General features: G+C 37.6%; 1 protein-coding gene across 10 annotated transcripts in view; it reads left to right on the top strand.

Annotated features, from left to right (window-relative positions):
• Positions 1 to 25,723, top strand: part of SEL1L2 (SEL1L2 adaptor subunit of SYVN1 ubiquitin ligase) — a 159,449-nt gene that overhangs the window by 23,965 nt on the left and 109,761 nt on the right. For all 10 annotated transcript variants that reach the window (XM_073878413.1, XM_073878412.1, XM_073878411.1 and 7 more), the window contains exon 2: positions 2,776 to 2,831. In XM_073878413.1, coding sequence (XP_073734514.1) covers positions 2,776 to 2,831 — 56 coding nt within the window. The remainder of the gene's footprint in view (positions 1 to 2,775; positions 2,832 to 25,723) is intronic.

Genomic DNA, 25,723 nt, shown 5'->3' with positions numbered 1-25,723 from the left:
GATGTCAGTGAGACTCCTTGAATATAGTTCCTTAGTTTCAGACACCTATAAAATAAAAAGGCAAGTTATCCTCCATTCCCTCATATACCCAGTGTATATTGGAGAAATAGAAAACCATGCTACCCTAGACACTGCTGTCTAAAAAAGGGGAATGAGGCATGTGTAACAGTCACTGGTCCATGGCAATTTGGAAATCCAGCCAGGTGCATGTTGGCAGGTTTCTCTGCTTCAAGGGTAGGCAGTGTTCCTTGATGAGGGTCCTGGTCTACTCTCTTGGAGTAGTTCCCTAATCTTTTATTTTCCTTGGCTCTTGGAAACACCCTCTGGGCTCTTGGCTCTGACCTCTGATATCAGTACTCATAGAGGGAATTGATGAAACAGTGGAACAGGTCTCCAGCAATTACCAGTGTTCCTCAATTGAGATTTAAAAGCCTACAAGAGAGCCTTGTGCAAGATACTGTTGGTAGCAGAATCTCTTCCCCAGTAGCCAATCAAAACTTCGTTTTCTTTTAGGTGAAAACCTAAAAGCCTGAAGTTTAGAAAAGACATATTTTTGTTGTTGTGCATCTTCTGCTGGAAATAATGACCAACTTTTATATTCTTTTTACGTTTTAAGCTATTAAATACGTTGTTCCTTCAGTTACGTTCTTACACCTCCTCCCATTTCACTAATTCTTTTATCTACATTTTTATCTACACTTACCCTACCTTTGATAATTGCTTTTAGCCTTGTAATTTTCATGTTAATGTCTGGCCACTGACAGCTTGATTTTCTGGTCCAGTGTATAATACAAATGTTATTCCACTTAATATCCATAATTTTCTCCTCTTGCTCTAATACACATGACACTTTGTACTTCTTGTTCTGTGTATTTTCTGTGCATACTCACTCTAATTTTATTCTGTGTACTTTGGGGAGTATAACAATGGGAATATATCAAATCACATTGCTTTTTCCAGTTTACTTTTTCTAGTTGTGATAATGGAGATTAAAAATTGCTAGACATTTACTGTAGCTATAATATTAGTCACATTGTCTGATTTCTAATACACAAATATAATTAGGCTAAGTAATTTGTTTTGAAACAAATGCCTTAATTGAGAGAGAAGTCATATTATAGACAAAGCATTAATGAATTCTAATTAAGTCTCTAATAATGCTTTTTCACCATGGTCCTTTTAAAATACTAATTTACATATATTATTATCTTGAAGGCATCTTAAATCCTTTAAGGAAGTAGGCCTTCTTCATAATAATCACTCATAATTATATGTAGAGCTAACATTTATTAAGCACTAAATATGTATTAAGTACTGTACTAAATACATAGATTATCTTATTCGATTACCATAACAAATTAATGAAACAGGTACAAAATCAGAACTAGCATACAGGCCTGTTTAACTCAAAGGCCACATGGGGGACCATTGCGCTATATTGATCGATAATGAGTATGAGTATCCATGGCCCCAAAATGATCATTTGGCAAACTTGGGATAAAGGAAGTTTCATTTACAATAACATTCTTATTCTGGCATAATTTATTTTACATCCTGAACCTGAAAAGAGCAATCCTATATAATATATAATTTTATGAAATATGTATAATCTTTAAAATATTTTCATATGCTTTATATTAATGCATTTGTTACCATGAAGTTGTTGAATATTTATTTAGAATTTGCCAATTGTTTCCCTAGTTTGACAGAGGACTAAACATCGAACAATGTGGAATCAGTTCTATAAGGTCTGGCTTACAAAGCGAACAGAAAAGACATAGAATTGTGAGGCCAAATACTAAAGTTCATCAGTGAGAGAAAGAATAAAACATTTCAAATTAATAAATATAATATCAATGATAACATTAAAACATTCATAACCTGCTCTTGAAAGTATAAGCTCACAACTTTTGGAAATATAAAATTTTGACTATCCATATTTGTCTTGAGTCAAATTCTTCAGTCTATAAAGTGAACATATCACATATATGCATGTTTTAACTCAGGAAATATGTAGGGTCATTTTTACAGTGCATCAAATAATTTTTTTAGTAATGGAAAATTTATCAGTCCTACTAATGTAGTAGACATGCCATGATGTGACACCCTGTTATATCAGGTTTTCAAAGACTTATTTTTCTGAATATATAAGTTAAGAAACTTTAAGTCTTTGTAAAAATGAAATATACCAATGACTATATATGTATTCTATATGGTATATATATGTATGTTCTATTCTTTACAAAAAGATTTGTTAAAAAATGCTTATGAAAATTTTCTCAAATTTCAAAACCTGATATAATCATACTAGCCTACATTTCTCAGATATTTGTATCATTCAACTATATTAATTTTTAGTATCTCTCTGGCATATGAATCCGTGTATAAATATATAAAAGATTATATTCCTATGTTTTAATATTCTTTATTAATAAATGACATTTATTTACATGGATACATTTTAATTAAGTTGTAGCTCAGAAAGTTTTCTATTGTAATTAGTCTATTATTTGTAGAACTCTTTCATATTAACTCAATTTCAGGATCCTTGATTAAAGTATTTAGATTGTCTCTGGTGTCAAGTTACATCTGAAAAATTATCCATGAAGGAATTATTTTGTACCATGTTACTGGTAACTTTAAATTTAAATTATTTTCCACTATTATTCTTAAGAGTTCTAAAAGTTATCTAGAAAGTTTTTTAGTAAGAAATGATTTAGTGAAATGTTAAAAAGAAAATATCTTCAATTTTATAAAAATTTTTGTATATTGCAGATATTGAAGCAGAAAAGCATAGTAAAAAGCAAACGGAAAGAAATGCCACTACACAGGTAAATATTTTGCTAAAGCATTACATTTCTGCAGTACAAAATTTAGGCTATAGGCATTATACATAGTACTTATTCAGCATGCTCAGAATTTCTTAACGAAGTAATTGTACTGGCTGTTGTTTCTATTCTTTTTTTTTTTTTTGCTTCATTGTCAATCAACAATTTTTGTTCATTCACTCAAATATTTACTCATTCCACTGTGAGAAGATAAGAATGTTATCCCTGAGCTTTCTCATAAGCTATGACCTGTCTGAGGTTCTAAATATTAAAACAAAAAGGAAAGAGGCCAGTCTGGCTTATAGTCACAGGTGCTTATTAAACTTTATTAACTTCATGATTTCTTCTAACATCTTGGAAGTAGGGGATTCAACATTTTCAGTCTGTTCTCAACCCAGTAACCATTGTTGATCCTATAAATGTAACTCATTTCAAGTCACTCCTTTACTTGAAACCCTTTCATGGCATCCCATCTCACAGAGTAAAACCAGTGCCTTGCATATTAGGCTCTGTGGTCTGGCCCCATATTTCAATTCTGACATTATCTCCTACTACTGTCTCCTTACCATTCTGGACACATTGGGCTCTGTGCTATTCCTCAGAAACCCCAGGTATGCACCCACCTTTCTGCTCTTTCTGGCTGGAACATCCTGGAACCCAGATAACCATGTGGCTCCCTGCCTTCATCTTCTTAAGATCTTTGCTCAACTGTCATCTTTTTGGAGGGTCCTTCCCTGACCATTCTGTAAATTTGCAATCACACTATTTTTAAAATTGCAAGCCCTATCACAACACCTTCTGTCTGTCTCCCTTCCCTGCTATATTTGACCTCTCACAGTTATCACTATGTAACATGTCATATTTTGTTATGTTTGTTCTCATTCTCCCTCCACTGGAATATAAATTCCATGGGAGTAGGGGTTTTTGTCTGTGTTGATCACTGCTACTATCCCAGCAACTAGAACAGTGTCCTACACATAGCAGGCACTCAATAAATGTTTATTGAAAAATCAATAAATCTTAAATCCTAATTAAAGAAGGAAACTTTGAAAAAATGTTTATATAAATTAAAAATTCCTCCCTACATCGCCACATTTTGTAAACTTCTCCAAATTTTGCTGTTCCCCATTACCCTAACTAAAACATTCCATAATGAGCAATGGGATTATTATCTGCGAAATAGAAGTGACCTTGGCATAAGCTCAGAGTTTATCTTTAGACAGGTGGAAGCTAAAAATTCACCAGTTTCATCAGGTCATTTGGCTTTCTCTTGTGGGCTCTTGATATCTTGTGATATGCAGTGCCTGTCCAATAACATATGAAAGCACCCTTTGAAATTAAGGAGCTCCATGAGATCAAGGGCACTGATCATAGGTATCCTCCCCAATGCCCAGCATTAGTCAATGAGGCCCATATAGTAAATACGGAAAGAACCCTAGCTCTACCCATGTAAAGCCAAGCAAAAAATATATAAACTATACTAAAAGATCTCAGAATATGGAAAAAACAAAAGTACTATCTTCATGTCAAAAATGAGAAAACAGAGGGGGAGGAGCAAGATGGCAGAGGAGTAGGAGACCTAAATTTCACCTGGTCCCAGGCATTCAGCTGGATAGGGATCAAACCATTCTGAACACCTACGAACTCAACAGAATATCAAAGAAAAGAATATCAACAACTCTCTGAACACAAAAGCGACCACTTTCTGGAAGGTAGGACATACAGAGAAGTGATTCCGAGGCAATATTCGGGAGGATAGACAGTGGGGGAGGGGGCCTCCGTCAGCTGCTACCGGCAAGTGGTAGAGCAGCCGAGCACAAAATCAGAACTTTTAGAAGTCAGCTCCGCTGAGGGATGTCACTCCAGTGGCTAAGCGGGGGATGGAACCATCTCTGGGACAGTGTGGTCTCAGGACCCTCGGGGTCACACAAAGACCGGGGCTGCCTGAGTGCAACAGAGCTCCCAGGTATCAAAGCAGGGAAGCTGGCTGCAGAGATGGAGCCGAGGAGGAGTGGGCTCTCAGTTCGGGATTGCCATAAACCGTGATCCGCGGCCCAGTCGGGCCACTGCTCTTCCATCAGGGACCAAACAAGTGGCAGATCCGGGGAACTCCCCTTCCTCCCCGGGGAGGAGCAGCGCGGGAGCACACCGCAGGGATCTGCTGGGTTTGGAGACTCCACATGGGGTCCTGCGCCAGAGATAGAAACGCTCGGTCACAGGCCAGGTGAGCACGGAGTGAGGCCGGAGACCGGGGAGACAGGAGTGACTGACTGCTTTTCTCTGGGGACGCAATGAGGAGTGGGACCCCGAGTTCTTGGCTCCTCCAGGGCGGAGATTGGGAGGCCGCCATTTTCACTCTCGATCTCCAAAGCTGTACGGAAAGTTTCCAGGGAACAAAAGCTCCCGAGAGCAAACCCGAGCAGATTACTTAGCCCAGACCCGGCAAAGGCGGGGCAGTTCTGCCTCTGGCAAAGACATTTGGAAACCATGGCAATAGGCCCCTCCCCCAGAAGATCAGCAAGAACAGCCAGCAAGACCAAGTTTACCGATCAATGAGAATGGTGGATCACCAGCACTAGGGGAATACAGCACATAGAATTCATAGCTTTTTTCCCATGATTTTTTAGTCTTTCCAAGTTAATTTTTTTAACTTTTTCTTTCTTTTTTTTGAATTTTTCTTTTTCCTTTTTCAACCAACATCTTCCAATCCCATTTTTAAAAAACTCTTTTTTATTTTTCATTTTTAGAGTTATATTCTATCCCTTCATAGTAGTTAACCTTATTTTTGGTATATATATATAAGTTCTCTCTTTAAAATTTTGGGATACAGTTTCTTCTAACAGACCAAAATATACCCTGAATCTCTAGTGTATGGCTTTGTTCTAGTCTCCTGCCTGATCACATTCTCTCCCATTTTCCTTTTTCTTTTTAAATCCTCTTCTTTCTTTTTTCAACGAACTTCTTATCTTAGCAATTCCTTTTATAAAATCTGTTGTAATTTTCATCTTTACAGTCATAATCCATCCCTTCATCATATTTACCCTTATTTTTGTACATATATAACTTTTTTTTTCTTTAAAATGTTGGGAGGCACTTTCTTCTAACAGACCAAAATATGCCCAAAATCTAGTGTGTGGCACTGATCTATGCACCAGCCTGATCATATTTGATCATATTCTGTTTTTTTTGTTTGTTTGTTTCTTTTTATCTTTTTCTTTTTTTTTTTCCTCTTTTTTCTATCTTTCCCTTTCTTTTCCCCTGGGTCCCGGTCTCTTCTGATTTGTTTAGTATATAATTTTCTGGAGTCGTTTTTACCCTGTTAGCATTTTGTTCTCTCATTCATCTCTTCTCCTCTGGACAAAATGACAAGATGGAAAAAATCACCTCAAAAAAAAGAACAAGAGGCAGTACCGACTGCCAGGGACCTAATCAATATGGATATTAGTAAGTTGTTGGAACTAGAGTTCAGAATGATGATTTTAAAGATACTAGCTGGGCTTGAAAAAAGCATGGAAGATATTAGAAAAACCCTTTCTGGAGAAATAAAAGAACTAAAATCTAACCAAGTCAAAATCAAAAAGGCTATTAATAAGGAGTAATCAAAAATGGAGGCTCTCACTGCTAGGAAAATGAGGCAGAAGAGGGAATTAGTGATATAAAAGACCAAATGATGGTAAATAAAGAAGCTGAGAAAAAGAGAGATAAACAAATACTGGATCATGAGGGCAGAATTCGAGAGATAAGTGACACCATAAGACGAAACAATATTAGAATAATTGGGAACCCAGAAGAAGAAAGAGAGAGAGGGGCAGAAGGTATATTGGAGCAAATTATAGCAGAGAACTTCCCTAATGTGGGGAAGGAAACAGGCATCAAAATCCAGGAGGCACAGAGAACCCCCCTCAAAGTCAATAAAAATAGGTCAATATCCCAACACCTAATAGTAAAACTTACGAGTCTCAGAGACAAAGAGAAAATCCTGAAAGCAGCTCGGGAGAAGAGATATGTAACCTACGATGGTAGAAACATTATATTGGAAACAGACCCATCCACAGAGACCTGGCAGGCCACAAAGGACTGGCATGATATATTCAGAGCACTAAAAGAGAAAAATATGCAGCCAAGAATACTATATCCAGCTAGGCTGTCATTGAAAATACAAGGAGAGATAAAAAGCTTCCATGACAAACAAAAACTAAAGGAATTTGCAAACACGAAAACAGGCCTCCAAGAAATATTGAAAGGAGTCCTCTAAGCAAAGACAGAGCCTAAAAGTAACATAGACCAAAAAGGAAAACAAACAATATACAGTAACAGTCACCTTACAGGCAATACAATGGCACTAAATTCATATCTTTCAATAGTTACCCTGAATGTAAATGGGCTAAATGCCCCAATAAAAAGATACAGGCTATCAGATTGGATAAAAAAAAAAAGACGCATCAATATGCTGTCTGCAAGAGACTCATTTTAGACCCAAAGACATCCCCAGATTAAAAGTGAGGGGGTGGAAAGCCATTTACCATGCTCATGGACACCAAAAGAAAGCTGGGGTGGCAATCCTTATACCAGACAAATTAGATTTTAAACCAAAAACTATAATAGGAGATGAGGAAGGACACTATATCTTACTTAAAGGCTCTATCCAACAAGAAGATCTAACAATTGTAAATATCTATGCCCCGAACATGGGAGCAGCCAATTATATAAGGCAATTAATAATAAAAGCAAAGAAACACATTGACAACAATACAATAATAGTGGGGGACTTTAACACCCCCCTCACTGAAATGGACAGATCATCTAAGCAAAAGATCAACAAGGAAGTAAAGACTTTAAATGACACACTGGACCAAATGGACTTCACAGATATATTCAGAACATTCCATCCCAAAGCAACAGAAAACACATTCTTCTCTAGTGCCATGGAACATTCTCCAGAATAGATCACATCCTAGGTCACAAATCAGGTCTCAACCGGTACGGAAAGGTTGGGATCATTCCATGCATATTTACAGACCACAATGCTTTGAAACTAGAACTCAGTCAAAAGATGAAAGTCGGAAAACTCAAATACATGGAGACTAAAGAGCATCCTACTAAAGAATGAATGGGTCAACCAGGAGATTAAAGAAGAATTAAAAAAATTCATGGACACCAATGAAAATGAAAACACAACTGTTCAAAGTCTTTGGGATGCAGCAAAGACGGTCCTGACAGGAAAGTATATAGCAATACAAGCCTTTCTCAAGAAACAAGAAAGGTCTCAATTACACAACCTAACCCTACACCTAAAGGAGCTGGAGAAAGAACAGCCAATAAAGCCTAAACCCAGCAGGAGAAGAGAAATCATAAAGATCAGAGCAGAAATCAATGAAATAGAAACCAAAAGAACAGTAGAACAGATCAACGAAACTAGGAGCTGGTTCTTTGAAAGAATTAACAAGACTGATAAACCCCTGGCCAGACTTATCAAAAAGAAAAGAGAAATGACCCAAATCAACAAAATCATGAACGAAAGAGGAGCGATCACAACCAACACCAAAGAAATACAAACAATTGTAAGAACATGTTATGAGCAACACTATGCCAGCAAACTAGATAACCCGGAAGAAATGGATGCATTCCTAGAAATGTATCAACTACCAAAACTGAGCCAGGAAGAAATAGAAAACCTGAACAGACCTATAACCACTAAGGAAATTGAAGCAGTATCAAAAATCTCCCAACAAACAAAAAAGCCCAGGGCCGGATGGCTTCCCAGGGGAATTCTACCAAACATTTAAAGAAGAATTAATACCTATTCTTTGAAACTGTTCCAAAAAATAGAGATGGAAGGAAAACTTCCAAACTTGCTTTATGAGGCCACCATTACCTTGATCTCAAAACAGGAAACTGTTCCAAAAAATAGAAATGGAAGGAAAACTTCCAAACTTGCTTTATGAGGCCACCATTACCCTGATCCCAAAATCAGAAACTGTTCCAAAAAATAGAAATGGAAGGAGAACTTGCTTTATGGGGCCACCATTACCTTGATCCCCAAACCAGACAAAGACCCCATCAAAAAGGAGAATTACAGACCAATATCCTTGATGAACATGGATGCAAAAATTCTCACCAAAATACTAGCCAATAGGATCCAACAGTACATTAAAAGGATTATTCACCACAACCAAGTGGGATTTATCCCTGGGCTGCAAGGTTGCTTCAACATTTGCAAATCAATCAATGTGATACAATACATTAACAAAAGAAAGAACAAGAATCATAGGATCCTCTCAATAGATGCAGAAAAAGCGTTTGACAAAGTACATCCTTTCTTGATCAAAACTCGTCAGAGTATAGGGATAGAGGGTACATACCTCAATCTCATAAAAGCCATCTATGAAAATCTACAGCGAATATCATTCTCAACAGGGAAAAGCTGAGAGCTTTTCCCCTAAGGTCAGGAATGTGGCAGGGATGTCCACTCTCACCACTGCTATTCAAGATAGTATTAGAAGTCCTAGCCACAGCAATCAGAGAACAAAAAGAAATCAAAGGCATCCAAATCAGCAAAGAAGAAGTCAAACTCTCACTCTTTGCAGATGATATGATACTTTATGTGGAAAACCCAAAAGACTCCACCCCAAAACTGCTAGAACTCATACAGGAATTCAGTCAAGTGGCAGGATATAAAATCAATGCACAGAAATCAGTGGCATTCCTATACACCAACAACAAGACAGAAGACAGAAAAATTAGGGAGTTAATCCCATTTACAATTGCACCCAAAACCATAAGATAGCTAGGAATAAATCTAACCAAAGAGGCAAAGAATCTGTACTCAGAAAACTATAAAATACTCATGAGAGAAATTGCGGAAGACACAAAGAAATGGGAAAATATTCCATGCTCATGGATTGGAAGAACAAATATTGTGAAGAAGTCAATGCTACCTAGAGCAATCTACACATTCAATGCAATCCCTATCAAAATACTATCCACTTTTTTCAAAGAAATGGAACAAATAATCCTAAAAGTTGTATGGAACCAGAAAAGAACCCAAATAGCCAGAGGAATGTTGAAAAAGAAAAGCAAAGCTGGCGGCATCACAATTCCGGACTTCCAGCTCTATTACAAGGTTGTCATCATCAAGACAGTATGGTACTGGTACAGAAACAGACACATAGATCAATGGAACAGAATAGAGAGCCCAGAAATGGACCCTCAAGTCTATGGTGAACTAATCCTTGACAAAACAGGAAAGAATGTCCAGTGGAAAAAAGACAGTCTCTTCAACAAATGGTGTTGGGAAAATTGGACAGGCACATGCAGAAGAATGAAACTGGACCATTTCCTTACACCACACACAAAAATAAGACTCCAAATGGTTGAAAGACCTAAAAGTGAGACAGGAGTCTATCAAAATCCTTGAGGAGAACACAGGCAGCAACCTCTTCGACCTCAGCTGCAGCAACTTCTTCCTAGAAACATCACCAAAGGCAAGGGAAGCAAAGGCAAAGATAAACTATCGGGACTTCAAGATAAAAAGCTTTTGCACAGCAAAAGAAACAGTCAACAAAACCAAAAGACAACCCACAGAATGGGAGAAGATATTTGCAAATGACATATCAGATAAAGGGCTAGTATCCAAAATCTATAAAGAACTTATCAAACTCAGCACCCAAAGAACAAATAATTCAATCAAGAAATGGGCAGAAGAAAACTGGAAAGAGCCCAGATGTCCATCGACAGATGAATGGATAAAGAAGATGTGGTATATATACATGATGTAATATTATGCAGCCATCAAAAGGAATGAGATCTTGCCATTTGCAACGACGTGGATAGAACTGGAAGGTGTTATACTGAGTGAAATAAGTCAATCAGAGAAAGACATTTATCATATGACCTCACTGATATGAGGAATTCTTAATCTCAGGAAACAAACTGAGGGTTGCTGGAGTAGGGTTAGTGTGGGAGGGATGGGGTGGCTGGGTGATAGACATTGGGGAGGGTATGTGCTATGGTGAGCACTGTGAATTGTGCAAGACTGTTGAATCACAGAGCTGTACCTCTGAAACAAATAATGCAATATATGTTAAGGAAAAAGAAGAAGAAGAAGAAGATAGCAGGAGGGGAAGAATGAAGGGGGTAAATCGGTGGCTTGATGAACCATGAGAGATGATGGACTCTGAAAAACAAACTGAGGGTTCTAGAGGGGAGGGGGCTGGGGGAATGGGTTAGCCTGGTGATGGGTATTAAAGAGGGCATGTTCTGCGTGGAGCACTGGGTGTTATGCACAAACAATGAATCATGGAACACTATATCAAAAATTAATGATGTAATGTATGGTGATTAACATAACAATAAAAAATTTTTTAAAAAGAAAGAAATGGGCAGAAGACATGAACAGAGATTTCTGCAAAGACATCCAAATGGCCAACAGACACATGAAAAAGTGCTCAACATTGGTTGGCATCAGGGAAATTCAAATCAAAACCTCAGTGAGATACCACCTCACACCAGTCAGAATGGCTAAAATTCACAAGTCAGGAAACGACAGATGTTGGCGGGGATGCAGAGAAAGTGGGACCCTCCTACACTGTTGGTGGGAATGCAAGCTGGTGCAGCCACTCTGGAAAACAGTATGGAGGTTCCTCAAAAAGTTGAAAATAGGCTACCCTATGACCCAGCAATTGCACTACTGGGTATTTACCCCAAAGATACAAATGTAGGGATCCGAAGGGGTACATGCACTCTGATGTTTATAGCAGCAATGTCCAAAATAGCCAAACGGTGGAAAGAGCCAAGATGTCCATCGACAGATGAATGGATAAAGAAGAGGTGGTATATATACACCATGGAATATTATGCAGCCATCAAAAGGAATGAGATCTTGCCATTTGCAACGACGTGGATGGAACTGGAGGGTGTTATGCTGAGTGAAATAAGTCAATCAGAGAAAGACATGTATCATATGATCTCACTGATATGAGGAATTCTTAATCTCAGAAAACAATTTGAGGGTTGCTGGAGTGGTGGGGGGTGGGAATGATGGGGTGGCTGAGTGATAGACATTGGGGAGGGTGTGTGCTATGGTGAGCACTGTGAATTGTGTAAGACTGTTGAATCACAGACCTGTACCTCTGAAACAAATAATACATTATATGTTTTTTAAAAAAAAAGAAGATAGTAGGAAGGGAAAAATGAAGGGGGGGAAATTGGAGGGGGAGATGAACCATGAGAGACTATGGACTCTGAGAAACAACCTGGGGGTTCTACAGGAGAGGGGGCTGGGGGGATGGGCTAGCCTGGTGATGGGTATTAAAGAGGGCACATACTGAATGGAGCACTAGGTGTTATACGCAAACAATGAATCATGGAACACTATATCAAAAACTAATGATGTAATATATGGCGATTAACATAACATAAAAAAATGTAATAAAATGAGAAAATATGCCAGGGTAGACTGCTTTTATATCTCACCAACCTCCAATGGAGTATCTGTTTTTTTAAACTTCTTTAGTACCAACGTCATAGAGCTCAGACAGCGGAAGTGAAAATAGGACTCTATACTACAGCCAGAGTAAAGTAACCTCTGTTCACTAAACATGCCATATTGTTTCATGACTCCTTTGCAAATAAGATACTGTCTGGCTGAAAACACCTTTTCCCATCTCTAACCCCATTGTAGACCTGGTAAATTCTGATTATCTTTCATAATAATTACTATTTACATTGTAATTTTTTTAAACCCACCGAAGTATAGCTTCTCTTTCCCTAGTTTTTTTCTTTCTGGCTTTACAACTCCACAGTTCACAAAAGAGTGTCATCTACTCCTCTATTCCCCCAACACGCACTTTGTAAACACACACACACACACACACACACACACAAACAGTTAAAGACATTTTGTCTTGTGTAAGGATCTAATATTTTCAGGATTTTTGTGTTATTTTCTTCTGTATTAAACAATGATCATGATCACAGATGATAAATCCCCAGGTATCTAATGTAGTACCAGGGAGTAACTGATGCCCCTTTAGGGAGCAATTCAAGTGTACCACTGAGGGGCTATTATGACATTCACCACCAAGAGCAACAATGAAAACTCTGAAAACAAGGAAAAGGTAGCCCAGCTCTCAGCACTGAACAGTTTCACCAGAGTTCCAAGAGTGCTAGGTTCCACTCTGTATTTCAACTAGACAGACACATTCTTTTTGTTTTTGAGATAAATATCTTGTTCCAGTAGATAGATGTTTTTCACATATTTGGTACCTTAATTTATGTCATTATATTCATAATTCATATTCATAATCATGTCTTACAGTTATGTGATAATTTAGTCTTTATGAAATCCCTTTGCATCATTTTATTCCTCCCAACATTTCTATAAAGGATGTCAACTGGTTATTTAAATGGCTAGTTACTATCCCCAATTTACAAAGTAGAATAACTAAGCCCACTCAGATTTAAAAGATCTTCGTATTACAAATTTCATTCATTCAACACAATGCCTACCATGTACCAAATACAGTTACTAGAATTTGGAATTTCCAAAAGTTCTGATTTTTTTTTTTAGCTTTGTGAAGTCTCTGTTTGATATTGCTTAAATTGATTTCATGAGCTTCTGAAGGGTAAGAAAGTATCTTTGTTGCTGTTGTTGTTATATAAATGAAGGCTTTTGTAATAGGCTAGCAGTGTTTCAAATGGTGGAGCTTCTACTGGTCTTTCAATTTCCTCAGCTGTCTGATGGTGGACTTTACTGTGATGGCAGAAGTGGTGGTATAGGTCCAGGTATCACCAGCTTCCATTTTCCTGCAGGAACAATAGTGCCAGATCCCCATATCTCATCTGTTCATCTTGGTTTTGCCACAAGAAGGAGCAAATGTACTTGCTGTGCTGGCTTATTTCCATTTTCTTCACCATTCTCCTAAGGGAGGCCGCCATAATAGGTCTCATATTTACCAATGATTTCAACATTCTTGGTGTATTTAGCCATGTCCCTGCAAACTAGCTCCAAGCCCAGAGAAGCAAGAAAGTATCTTTTAATCTTTTCTAATGCAATGCTTTGCATGCAGTATGTACAATAAGGGTTTACAGATTTAATTCAACGTGCTATTACCGTCTCCCCAAGACTTTCGTTATAAAATGGGTGGTTTCTCCATCCCCTGGACCCTTACTTTCTTTCTAATCACCTCTCTTGGGGTCCTACTTCTCCAAATGTTACCTTTACCTTCACTGTAACTGAAATCTAGTTTTCTCCTGAGAACTTCCCCTGCAGCCCTCTCAAGCATTTTCTCCCACTACACAATCATGTTGGTCCTAGTTGGGGTGGTGGGTATCCTTCCCTTTCCTTATTGCTACATTTTCATTAGGAGAATAATAGGAGATGAGGATGGAGAAGTGGCTTGTGGCCTTTCTCTCCAGATCTCAGAGATTTCAGTATCCATGAATTCGAGCTTCTCAGTCCCATTATTTAGATTTTTTTTTTTTCTGCTCCAGTAACTACATACACCCTCTCTCTACTCCCATGGTCATAATCTGGACTATGTCTTTTCCAAATTAAAAATTTAAGCTTCCAAGTCTCTGAAGACCACCTGGGGCTTTCTAAGTTACTCCATCAATGCTTCAGTCCCACCAGGACCTCAAATCCACGTGCCCCTTTCACTGCTCATCATTCACATCCTCATATTCCTTCTTAGTTCGCTGAGAGTTGATGGCTATACTACAGGAGCACAGTTCCTTTCTCAAAACCTTGGGAACAAATGTGTTTCAGAATTCAAGGGGTTTTGTTTGTTTAATTGTGGTAAAATATACATAAAATAACTATTTTAAATGTACAGTTGATTAGTGTTAGTACACCTTAGTACACGTATTGTACAATCAATCTCCAGAACTCTTTCATCTTGTAACACTGAAACTCTATACCCACAAGACAAGTGTCCACTTCTCTCCTCCCAGCCCCTGGCAACCACCATTCTAGTTTCTATTCTGATTTTTTTTTTAAGAGAGACACAGCAAGAGAGGGAACACAGCAAAGGGAGTGGGAGAGGAAGAAGCAGCCTCTCCACAGAGCAGGGAGCCCTATGTGGAACTCGATCCCAGGACTCTGGGATCATGACCTGAGCCGAAGGCAGACGCTTAACAACTGAGCCACCCAGGCACCCCTCTGTTCTATGATTTGACTACTCTAAGCATCTCATATAAGTAGAATCATGCAGTATTTGTCTTTTTGTGACTGGCTTATTTCACTTAGCTTAACATCCTAAAGATTCATCCTCATGTAGCATGTGTCAGAATTTCCTTCCTTTTTAAGGCTGAATAATTTTCTATTGTATGTATATGCCACATTTTGTTTATACATTTATCCATGATGGATACTGGGTTGCTTACAACTTTTGGCTATTGTGAATAATGCTGCTATGAACATGGGTGTACAAATATCTTGATATCCTGCTTTCAGTTCTTTTGGGTATAAGTGCACAAGAGTCTAATTTCTCCACATCATCACCAACATTTGTGATTTTTCTATGTTGCTGGGTTGGTGGGTGTTTTTTATATTAACCATCCTAGTGGGTGTGAGGTGGTATCTCATTGTGGTTTTGATTTACATTTCCCTTACGGTTAGTGATGTTGAGCCTATTTTCATGTGCTTATTGGTCATTTATATCTTCTTTGGGGAAATGTCTATTCAAGTCCTTTGCCCATTTTTTTTTATTTTTATTTTTTGAGAGAGAGAGAGAGCATGTGTACATGCATGCACAAGGGTGAGGAGGGGCTGAGGGAGAGGGAGAGAATCTTAAACAGGCTCCATGCCCAACACAGAGCCATCACAGGACTAGATCTCACAACCCTGAGATCATGACCTGAGCCAAAATCAAGAGCCACACAACGTACCCCTTTAAATAGAATCATTTGACTTTTTATTGTTGAATTGTAAGAGTTCTTTATATATTCTAGATATTGACCACTTATAAGATACATAATTTGCCGACATTTTCTCCCTTCCGTGTTGCTTTTTCATTCTCTTGATAATGCCCTTGGATACAATGAAGCTTTAAATTTTGATGTGGCCCAGTTTATCTATTTGTACTTTTTTGCCTATGCTTTTGGTATCATATCCAAGAAATCATCACCAAATGCAATATCATAAAGCTTTTCTCTATGTTCTCTTCTAGGAGTTTTTATACTTTCAGGTCTTACATTTAGGTCTTTAACCCATTTTGAGTTAACTTTTGTATATAGTATACTTTATTCTTTTGTATGTGGATATCCAATTTTCCCAGTCAAATTTGTTGAAAAGACTGTCCTTTCCCTTCACTGAATGGTCTTGGCACTGTTGCTGAAGATCATTTGACCATATATGAAGGTTTACTGCCTAGCTCTCTGTTCTGTTTCACATCTGTCTTTATTCCATTATACACTGTCTTAATTACTATAGCTTTGTAAAAATTTTTGATATTAGGAAATGTTAGACCTACAACATTGTTTTTATCTCTCCAGATTGTTGTGGCTAGTCAGAGTCCCTCAGATTCCGAATGAATTTCGGAGGAATTCTTCCATTTCTGAAGAAAAAAAAATGCCACTGGGATTTTGATAGGGATTGTACTAAATCTGTAATCACTTTGGGTACTATTAACATTTTAAAAATATTGAATCTTTCACTTCGTGAACACATGATGTCTTTCTATTTATTTTTATCTTCTTTAATTTCTCTTAGCAAACTTACGTAGTTTTCAATGTTTGTCTTATGCCTCCTTGGTAAGTTTATTTCTAAGTGCTTTATTTTTTTATGCTGTTTTGAATGGGATTGCTTCCTTAATTTTCTTTTAGGCTTGTTCATTGTTAGTATATAGAAATGCAACTGATTTTTGTGTGTGGATACTGTATCTTGCAACTTTGCTAAATTTATTAGTTCTAAAATTTTTTGTGGAATCTTAGAGTTTTCTACATATAAGATCATGTCATCTGTAAGCAGAGATAATTTTATTTTTCCTTTCCAAGTTAGATGTCTTTTACTTCTTTTTCTTGCCTAATTGCTCTGGGCTAGGACTTCTAGTACTATGTTCAATAGCAATGGTGGAGTGACATCCTTGCCTTGTTCCTAATATTAGAGGCAAAGCTTTCAGTCTTTCACTGTTAAGAATGTGGTTAGCTGTGGTTTTTTTACATATGGTTTTTGTTATGTTGAGGTAGTTGCTATCTATTCCTAGTTTGTGAGTGATTTGATCATGAAAAGGTATTGAATTTTGTCAAATGCTTTTTCTACATTAATTGAGATGATCATGTGGGGGTTTTCCCCCTTCGGTCTGTTAATGTTGTTATTACATTGATCAGTTTTTTATGTTGAAACATCCTTGCATTCCAGGAATAATTCCTACTTGGTCATACTGTATAATCCTTTAATGTACTCTTGAATTCTATTTGCTAGTATTTTGTTGAAGATTTTTACATCAATATTCCTCAGGAATATTGGTCTGTAGTTTTCTTGTAGTGTCCTTGTCTTGCTTTGGTATCAGGGTAATGCTGGCTTCATAGAATGAGTTGGGAAATGTCTTCTCCTCTTCAATTTATTGGAAGACTTTGAGGCAGAATTCAGGGTTGCTTTTTTTAATTGTGGAAATATACTACTACACACACAGACATACATGTCATATAGGACACAGACCTACATATCATATATTATAGGATACCTCCAGCTGAGACTGGGGAAATACATTGTTTTCAAGCATATCATTATTTATGCAGCAAAACATGAATATTCACATTAAATGGGGTTAATAAAGAACATAAATAACTTCACATCAGGGCCAGACAGGTTTTCCTACTAACTGAATTTGAGCACCAAACTGCTGAAAAATCTTCAGGTTTTCAGATTTTTTTGGATTTGGGAATTGCAGATAAGGGTTTGAGGGTCATGTAAGATCACTGCCTCATATAGATCTTCCATTTAACTACTCCTCTTGCACTCCATCCAGTTTAGTGGTGAAACCTCAACCCTGACTGAGTACAGTTCTCCACTATTCAGTCCCTGCACCCGAGTAGCTGAAATGTGGCTGGAAATAAACACAACCAGTCTCATTTTAATTTCATGATCACAAGCCTCAATTAGGCCTTCAGTGTTTCTCTGCAAACCTGAATATCTTCCTAGTCAAATTTATTATCCCCCATCTCTAAGGCTTCTGTTTCATATTTTCTCCTGTCTTCCTTAAATCCAGCACATCTATCCCTCACTCTTCACTGATGACTTTGCTATTTTTCTTTTTCTCATTGAAAAAATAGCTAAAGACTGATTTTACATCCCGCTCATCCACTGTATCAATCTCCCAACATCTATAACCACGTACACTGCCTCAACTCAAGACACAAATTGCCTAAATGTGGCTTAGACATCTCTACTGGGATATCTAAAAGACATCTGACACTCAACATGTTGACTACTGACCTCTTGGTTTTCCTCAACCCCAAACCTGTTCCTCCCTGGTGTCTTTCATACCAGCAAATGGCTCCTTCATCCACCAGATGCTAAAAGTCACTTTCTACTTCTTTCATAGCCAACACCCCAACTATCTTGGTCTTTAAAATACATCCTGAATCCAACCACTTAACTACTCTACCACCAAACACCAACATCACCCGTTTAGACTGTGTTGACTACTGTGGTAGTCAACTCCCTGGTTCTGACTACATTCTTACCCTACTGTAGTCTGTTCACCTCAAATTATGTGTTCCATTATACATAGAACAAAGCCAAACTCTTCATCCTGTCCTTCAGGACCTTGCATGACCTGTTCTTTGCTCTTTATCTGAGCTCTGACCACTCTCCCCATTACTCACTCCATTCCAGCCATCTTGGCCTCCATAATATGTTTAGAATCTCAAGTATATTCCTACCTTAGGGCCTGCTCTTCCCTCTGCCTGGGATGATCTGTCAGGTAATCAGGTGGCTCATTGCCCCCAGTACATACTTTATTCAGATATGTACTCCTATGTTTCTCCCTCAAAAAACAATACAAAAGAATTTTTTAAAAAAACTTTTCTTAATCGTCTTTCTAAAATAGCATACTTCATCACTTTCTAAATATTTTTTTATCACATATCATTATGTATTTATATAATTCTTCATATTTAACTTCCCTCTGGATATTCAGCTCCATGAATACAGGCTGTTTATTTTTTGTTCACTTCTATATCTCAGAGCCTTAGGATCTCTAAAATATAGTAAGTGCTTGATAAATATTTATAAATGACAGAATATCATTGTTTAGCAATATTTGTACCAGATACAGAACAGAAACTATTTGTCAGTAACTTTAGTGAAATTTATGAGAAAAAAAGTACTGAAATTAGTGACAAAAAAGTTTTCTAGGGTTTCCTTTTGATTTTAATAATCTATATATAACCTTACCATGAATACTTAATATGGCTATGGGTTTAAATATAATTTTGTGCTCCTTGCATTTTTAAAAATGCAGGGTATAAGTATTTCAGTATGTATCAGTTCTTAACGTTCTCTTAATTTCAGAAAGCTACCCTTATAATGCATTTATCAATTATCAGAAGTGTTATGCTAGCACTATATTATTAGTATCAGTAATGCTGTTTTATTTTCCCCTTTTACTTTATACTTTACCATTTTCCTATATTTCAAAAATAATCCTTGGATAGCTGTGGACAATTGTCATTTGGTGACTTTAGAAGGTAGATACACAAATACACAATAAAATAATGAGCACTGTCTTTTCCAAGAAAAAGAAATGTTTTCACTGATGAATGAATTATTTCTTCTCTATAAGAGACAACTATTCTTTTAACTTAGGGGTGGCTATTGCCACATTTGCTTTTTTTTATTTAAAAAATATTAAAATTTTTAATTTTTAAAAAATTTTAAAAATTTAGGCATATTAGGAAAAAGTATTCTAAGATTGTTTTTTATTCTTAACTAAAAATACTTTAGGCAAAATGAAAAACACTAAGATCATCACTAAAAATATCTTTGCTTCAATATAAGAATCTCATAAATAGCATCTTACTTTAGGGAAGAAAAACTACTAAAACAGTGAGATTTGCAACTTCAAAAGTGACAGTCTCTTTTTTCCAAATATATATACATTTATTTAAGACAAACTAGAAAGCTTGAATAACCCGATATACCTTAAATAGCTGATTAAAATCATAATTTAGGGATGCCTGGATGGCTCAGTCAGTTAAGTGTCTGCCTTTGGCTCAGGTCATAATCTCAGGGTCCTGGGCTAGAGTCCCACATGGGACTCCTTGCTCAGCAGGGAGCCTGCTTCTCCCTCTGCCTGCCATTTCCCCCTGCTTGTGCTCTCTCTCTCTGACAAATAAATAAATAAAATCTTAAAAATAAATAAATAAAACCATAATTCCAGACAACATCAGTGTGAATCTTTGCTATATGTGTAGATATTTTCACTATCTGATGAGTGATATAAATGTTTGTACAATTTTATTTGTGTATTTTAATTCCACTTTAATTTGGCTGACTACCTTCTTTGCTATGACCTAGGGCAAGGGTTCCCAAACTTTAGCATATATCAGAATCACCTGAAGGACTTGTTAAAACACATGTTGCTGGGCTTCACCCTCAGAGTTTCTGATTCTGTAGACCTTGAGTGGGGCTGATAATTTGCATTTGTGACTCCCACGTGATGCTGGTGTTGCCATTTCCAGAGACCATACTCTTGAGAACCGATGACCTAAGAAAACTCTTTTCTTTTTTTCCACTTCCTCCTGGCTTTCTCCATAACTTGGCTTTTCTCTGATAATGCCTAGAGCCCTAATGTTCATACTCTTTGGAAATAGAGTGACCTAAACATAGGATATGGAATCCACATCTATATATAGTGGAGAAAATGGAAATTCAGTTCCTCCATCTTGCCAAACCAAAGACAGCAGCCTGTGTTGCTGTCTCTTCTACAACCCTGTAGCACCTCATTCATTCACCTAGACAAGGGCCACTAATGAGGAGGTGCTGAGCTACTCTCGGTTTGCCATTCCTATTGTCCCATATGTCCTCACATGCTTTCTTACCTTCCATGTGCTCTTTTTCCAGAGAAGATTTTCAGCAGAATTTAGGGTATTACACAATGCCAAGGAACAGTGGCTATTTTGGGGCATGTGAGCCAGGAAAGAAAAAGGGACATAGATAGTTAAAGGAAAGCAAGAAAGCCTTTGTTGAGCCCTAGGGAAAGTAAGTCACTGACAGGCAAAGAATCCTTACCCACCAGTCCTTCTTTAATTTCTCACCTCTCTCTCTTTTGCAAGGAATGATACTCACTTCTCATTCCGTAGCAAACATAGCTCACACCTTACTCCTCTTAGACAAAAAAAAAAAAAAAAAAAAATTTTGTTTTTCATAGACAGTCACACAGTTTGGAGACATTACCACATATAGTTATGTGTCTGGGTGGGGTGAGACTGATTTCCTCCTCCAAAATTCACCCTTGCTTCCCATTCTTCTTCATCCTTGTAACTGGAATCTCGTCAAAAGACAAGAAGTTATCTTTGACTTTGTCCTTTCTCTTACCCTACTTCCGATCCATATCCAACCCCTAGCTGCACTACCTCCAAAATATATCCTAAGTTTGCCCAAGTAGTTTATCTCCATTACTTCTGCACTTCAAATTTCATCATCTCTCTCCTGGTTGACGACAGTAGTCTCTGAACCATTCTTCTTGGTCCCACTCTTAATTCTGTGCAATCTGCTCCTCACATCTCAGCCAGAATGTTCTTTCTTTCTTTCTAAAATATAAATCAGAGTATGTTGCCTAAACACTCTGGTATCTTCCTCTTATCTTTTGAATAAAATACTCCATCCCATATCCCTATATGATGTGACCCCCTACTTCTTTCTCTGTCTTCCTCTTTTACAATTCTTCCCTTAACTCATATTCATTCAGCTACTTGGGCCTTATTCCTAGAGCATACAAGTTTGTTCCCACTTTAGAACTTTGGTACTTACTGTTCCCTCTGCCTGAAATGCTCTGCCGCCTAACTATACAGAACTGCTTTCTTGTCATTAAATTCTTGGCTCCAAAGTCACCTCTTCGGTGAGGCTTTTCTTGGGCATCCAATCTAAATGAGCTATGCACCAACCCCTCCTCATCCTACATGTGGATGTACATCTCCTTGTTTTAATCTCTTCATAGCATGTATTGACACCTGATACTAACTTGTTCACTTACTTATTTATTGGTTATTGCCTTCTCACAGACGAATGGAAGTTCCATAAGATCAGACAGATTCCTCTCTACCTTCCAGTTCCTAGTGAATGCCCAGCATAAATGTACTGAATGAATGAATCACTGATTCTTTTAGCCTTAAAGAACAGGTTGGTTCATTACTTGATTATTTCATACCTGCTGCCTCTCAAAAATTATTTGAGGAGGCTGTTAAAGTCCCATTAACACTAGTCATATTGTTGTTATTGAAAATTTGGGGGCTAACTTACATTCAGCATCAAAAGCATCTCTGGCAGCAGTAGGGTCCTAGGATATGCTAAAATTGTTGTTTACTGTCCTTAAGTGAAATTAGTCCAGAAAATATATATCATAAAAATATGGTCTGCTAATGAAAAGATGTTTAGATATTCTGCTTATCCCAGGCTGAAACATCCTACCTCACTGATGAACAGAGCAAATTAAATAGCCAAAATACCTAGGACCTAGTAGTTTAGAATCTGAAACAGAAATATAGTAACATTTATTTACATAGGGTACATATATAGTCAATATAATAATAATAATAATAGCTAATATTTATGGATTGTTTGCTATACACAAGGGTTTTCACACGTATTAACTTAAATGATCCTCACAACAATCCAGTGATATAGGCAATATTATTACCCCATTTTACATTTACATTTACTATTTATGTTTATTGTAAACTGAGTCACAGAGGGGTTAATTAACTTACCCACAGTTAGACATAGTTAATTAGTGGTGAACAGAAAATAAGAAGGAAATGTAAATGAAACTTTTAAAATCTATAACATTTATTTTGGAGTATGAGTAATTATGGTGAACAATTTTGAATAAGTTATCTGTTCATATGTTAACAAGTAATCAAAATATTTGAAAAGTAAACTTGTGGGGCGCCTGGGTGGCTCAGTCAGTTAAGCGGCTGCCTTCAGCTCAGGTCATGGTCCCAGGGTCCTGGGATCAAGCCCCACGTCGGGCTCCCTGCTCAGCAGAGAGCCTGCTTCTCCCACTCCCTCTGCCTGCCGCTCAGCCTACTTGTGCTCTCTCTCTATCTCTCTGTCAAATAAATAAAAACCTGAAAAAAAATTTTTAAGTAAACTTGTGTTTTGTTTTAAGAATAAAACTTATTAATTACCATCCAAACAAAACAATGTAAAAAACCTTAAGTCAAACCTCAAGCCTTAGCAGACAGCTTACATTTTTAAACAGGAAGCTATTAAAAAATGTTCTGCACTCCAGGACTGTTGTTGCGTGTTTGTTTTTGCTTTCAGGCAAAGTACCATTAGACTAGGTCCTACTTTGGAAATGGCTGTAGCCACAAAAAGCATGATCTAGCCACAGATAAGATTAAATGTACAGTAAGATAAATTCAAACCTTCTTTTCTCCAAGCCCACAGATAGTTTAGTTTCCCTTAGAAGAGGATGCTTCTACCTTTCCTGTGCTTTAAGAAAACAGGGGATTTCCCCCAATTAAGAAATCCACACATTTATTAGGATCCCCTTTACTCAAGACATTCTACTTGAGATGAGAACTATACAAAAAAGTTTCTAAATCATATATAATTAATTGAGCAGATAAAACGTGAACTGTATGCTATGGAATGATCTCAGCTGCAGAGACCATAGAGCAGTGAGCTACTGCTAACCAAGAAGGGAAGACACCATAAGGTCAGAGGGAAGGGAGATCATTGTGGGAGAGTGAAATGGGAGGGCTTTGGGGAGAAGGAATTTGAGGTAGGCCTGGGAACAGGAGTGATATTTGGGATAATAGGAAAGAGGGATCAATTAAAACTGAATAAGCAAGGACGAGGAAGTAGGAAAGAAGCCCTTCTATTTGGGGAATAGGAGGTAGAAGAGTTTGACTGTAGTGGATGTCTGTGTAGGTGTGGGAGTAGTAAGAAGTAAGGTTACTATGACATTTTTAGGCTAGACTGTGAAGAATATTAGATTCTGTCCACTTGACTTTGATTTTATCCTGTTGTCACTGAGAACTGAGGGTTTCTGAGTTGGGCAGTGATATGTTCAAACAGATGCTTAAGAAAAACTCATGCAGCCATGAATCTTTGGGAGACAGGGAAGCAAAGAGGCAAGAGAGCTAGGTAAGGCATTATTGGAACATCATGTCACTCTGCTGGAGGGCTATGGTTAATCTTTAATGGCCCTTAGGAGTTTAAAAACACTTCCAAAGCACATACTTTAAACTTAGAGTTTAGAAACATACTTCCATTGGGTTTGCTGTTTGAAACTAAAATATACACTATAAATCCTTCAACAGAAAATCCTGCCAGTAATACCTCTGAAATACATTCAGAAACCAACCACTATCACCACTTCCCCCGATCATCTTACTTCACAGCCACCATCAACTCTCACCCAGTTTATTTCAGGAACCTCTCTTTTCCCACCCTTTCTCCAACATATAGCAGCCGGGTGATCCTTTTGAAATTTAAGTCAGTCAATATCACTCTTCTACTCAGAACCCTCCAAGAGTCTCTCCTTCACACAGAACACAGTTCAGAATCCTGATGCCAGCCTCAGAGCTGCTTCTGCCTTATTTACTACTCTCCCTACCCCATTCTGCTGCAGCTGCACCATCTCACTTTCACACCAGTGTGCTTCTACCTCAGGGCCTTTGCTTTTACTGTTCCCTCTGCCAGAAGTCTCTTTCCTATGGTATTTGTAGGACTAACTCCTCCTTACCCACATAGGGGTCTATTCAAATGTTATCAGAGACCTTGTCCCTAACCATCCTGTACCAAATAAGACCAACTTTTATCAATTCCCTCCCTACTCTTAAAAACAAAAACAAAACAAAACGAAAACCCTGCTTTTATCAGTTGATTAGTTGATTATTATCTTCCCCACCAGAACATCAGCTTTTTGAGTGCAGAGAATTTTTTGTTTGTTTGTTTGTTTATGGCTATCTCCCCAGTTCTCAGAACAGCAGGGTTTTGTTTTGTTTTGTTCTGTTGCATTATGTTTCCATTCTCCCCATGCATTTGGGTGAGGCCATGTGACAGTTTCAGCCAATGGAAAATGTATGCCACCCTGTGCCACTTCCAGGTCTGGCTTATTAAAGAAAAGAAAAAGAAGCAAACCAAATGAAACAAAACAAAACCCCATTCTGCACATGATCTTCTATGCTCTTTCCCTTTCTGTCTGCTAGATGCAAATGCTCAGGGATACCTTGGAATCCACATGCTGAAGCTTGGCATAGCCTCTGCCTGCCTGAGTCTCTGAATGACAGCACAGAGCAGAGCTGCCACTGACTTGAACACCCATCTGTTGATTTTGAGCCATTATACACGGGGTCTGTCTGTTAACATGCAATACTGGTCACATTCTTACACTTTAAAAAAAATTCATTGCTTGTGTGAAGTTCAAATTTAACTGGGCATTTTGTATTTTTAATTGCTTAATCTGGCCACCCTTCAATAAGAAGAATCACATTTAAAATCCTTACATATCCACACAGAAACTTGTACATGAATGTCCATTATTCATAATAGCCAAACATTGGAAACAGCTCCAATGTCCATCAGCAGACAAATGCATGAACAAAATGTAGTATATCCATGTAAGGAATATCATTTGGCCATACTACAACATGGATCAACCTGGAAAATGTTATGCTAAGTGAAAGAAGTCAGTCACAAAAACCCATATACTATACCATAT

The sequence above is a fragment of the Callorhinus ursinus genome, unplaced genomic scaffold, assembly GCF_003265705.2.
Source record: "Callorhinus ursinus isolate GAN/ISIS: 27379988/994484 unplaced genomic scaffold, GSC_fseal_2.0 scaffold29, whole genome shotgun sequence".
NCBI classification, from domain to species: Eukaryota; Metazoa; Chordata; class Mammalia; order Carnivora; family Otariidae; genus Callorhinus; species Callorhinus ursinus.
Note: the sequence above shows the minus strand (reverse complement) of the source record. Positions and strands in the feature narration are given on the sequence as shown.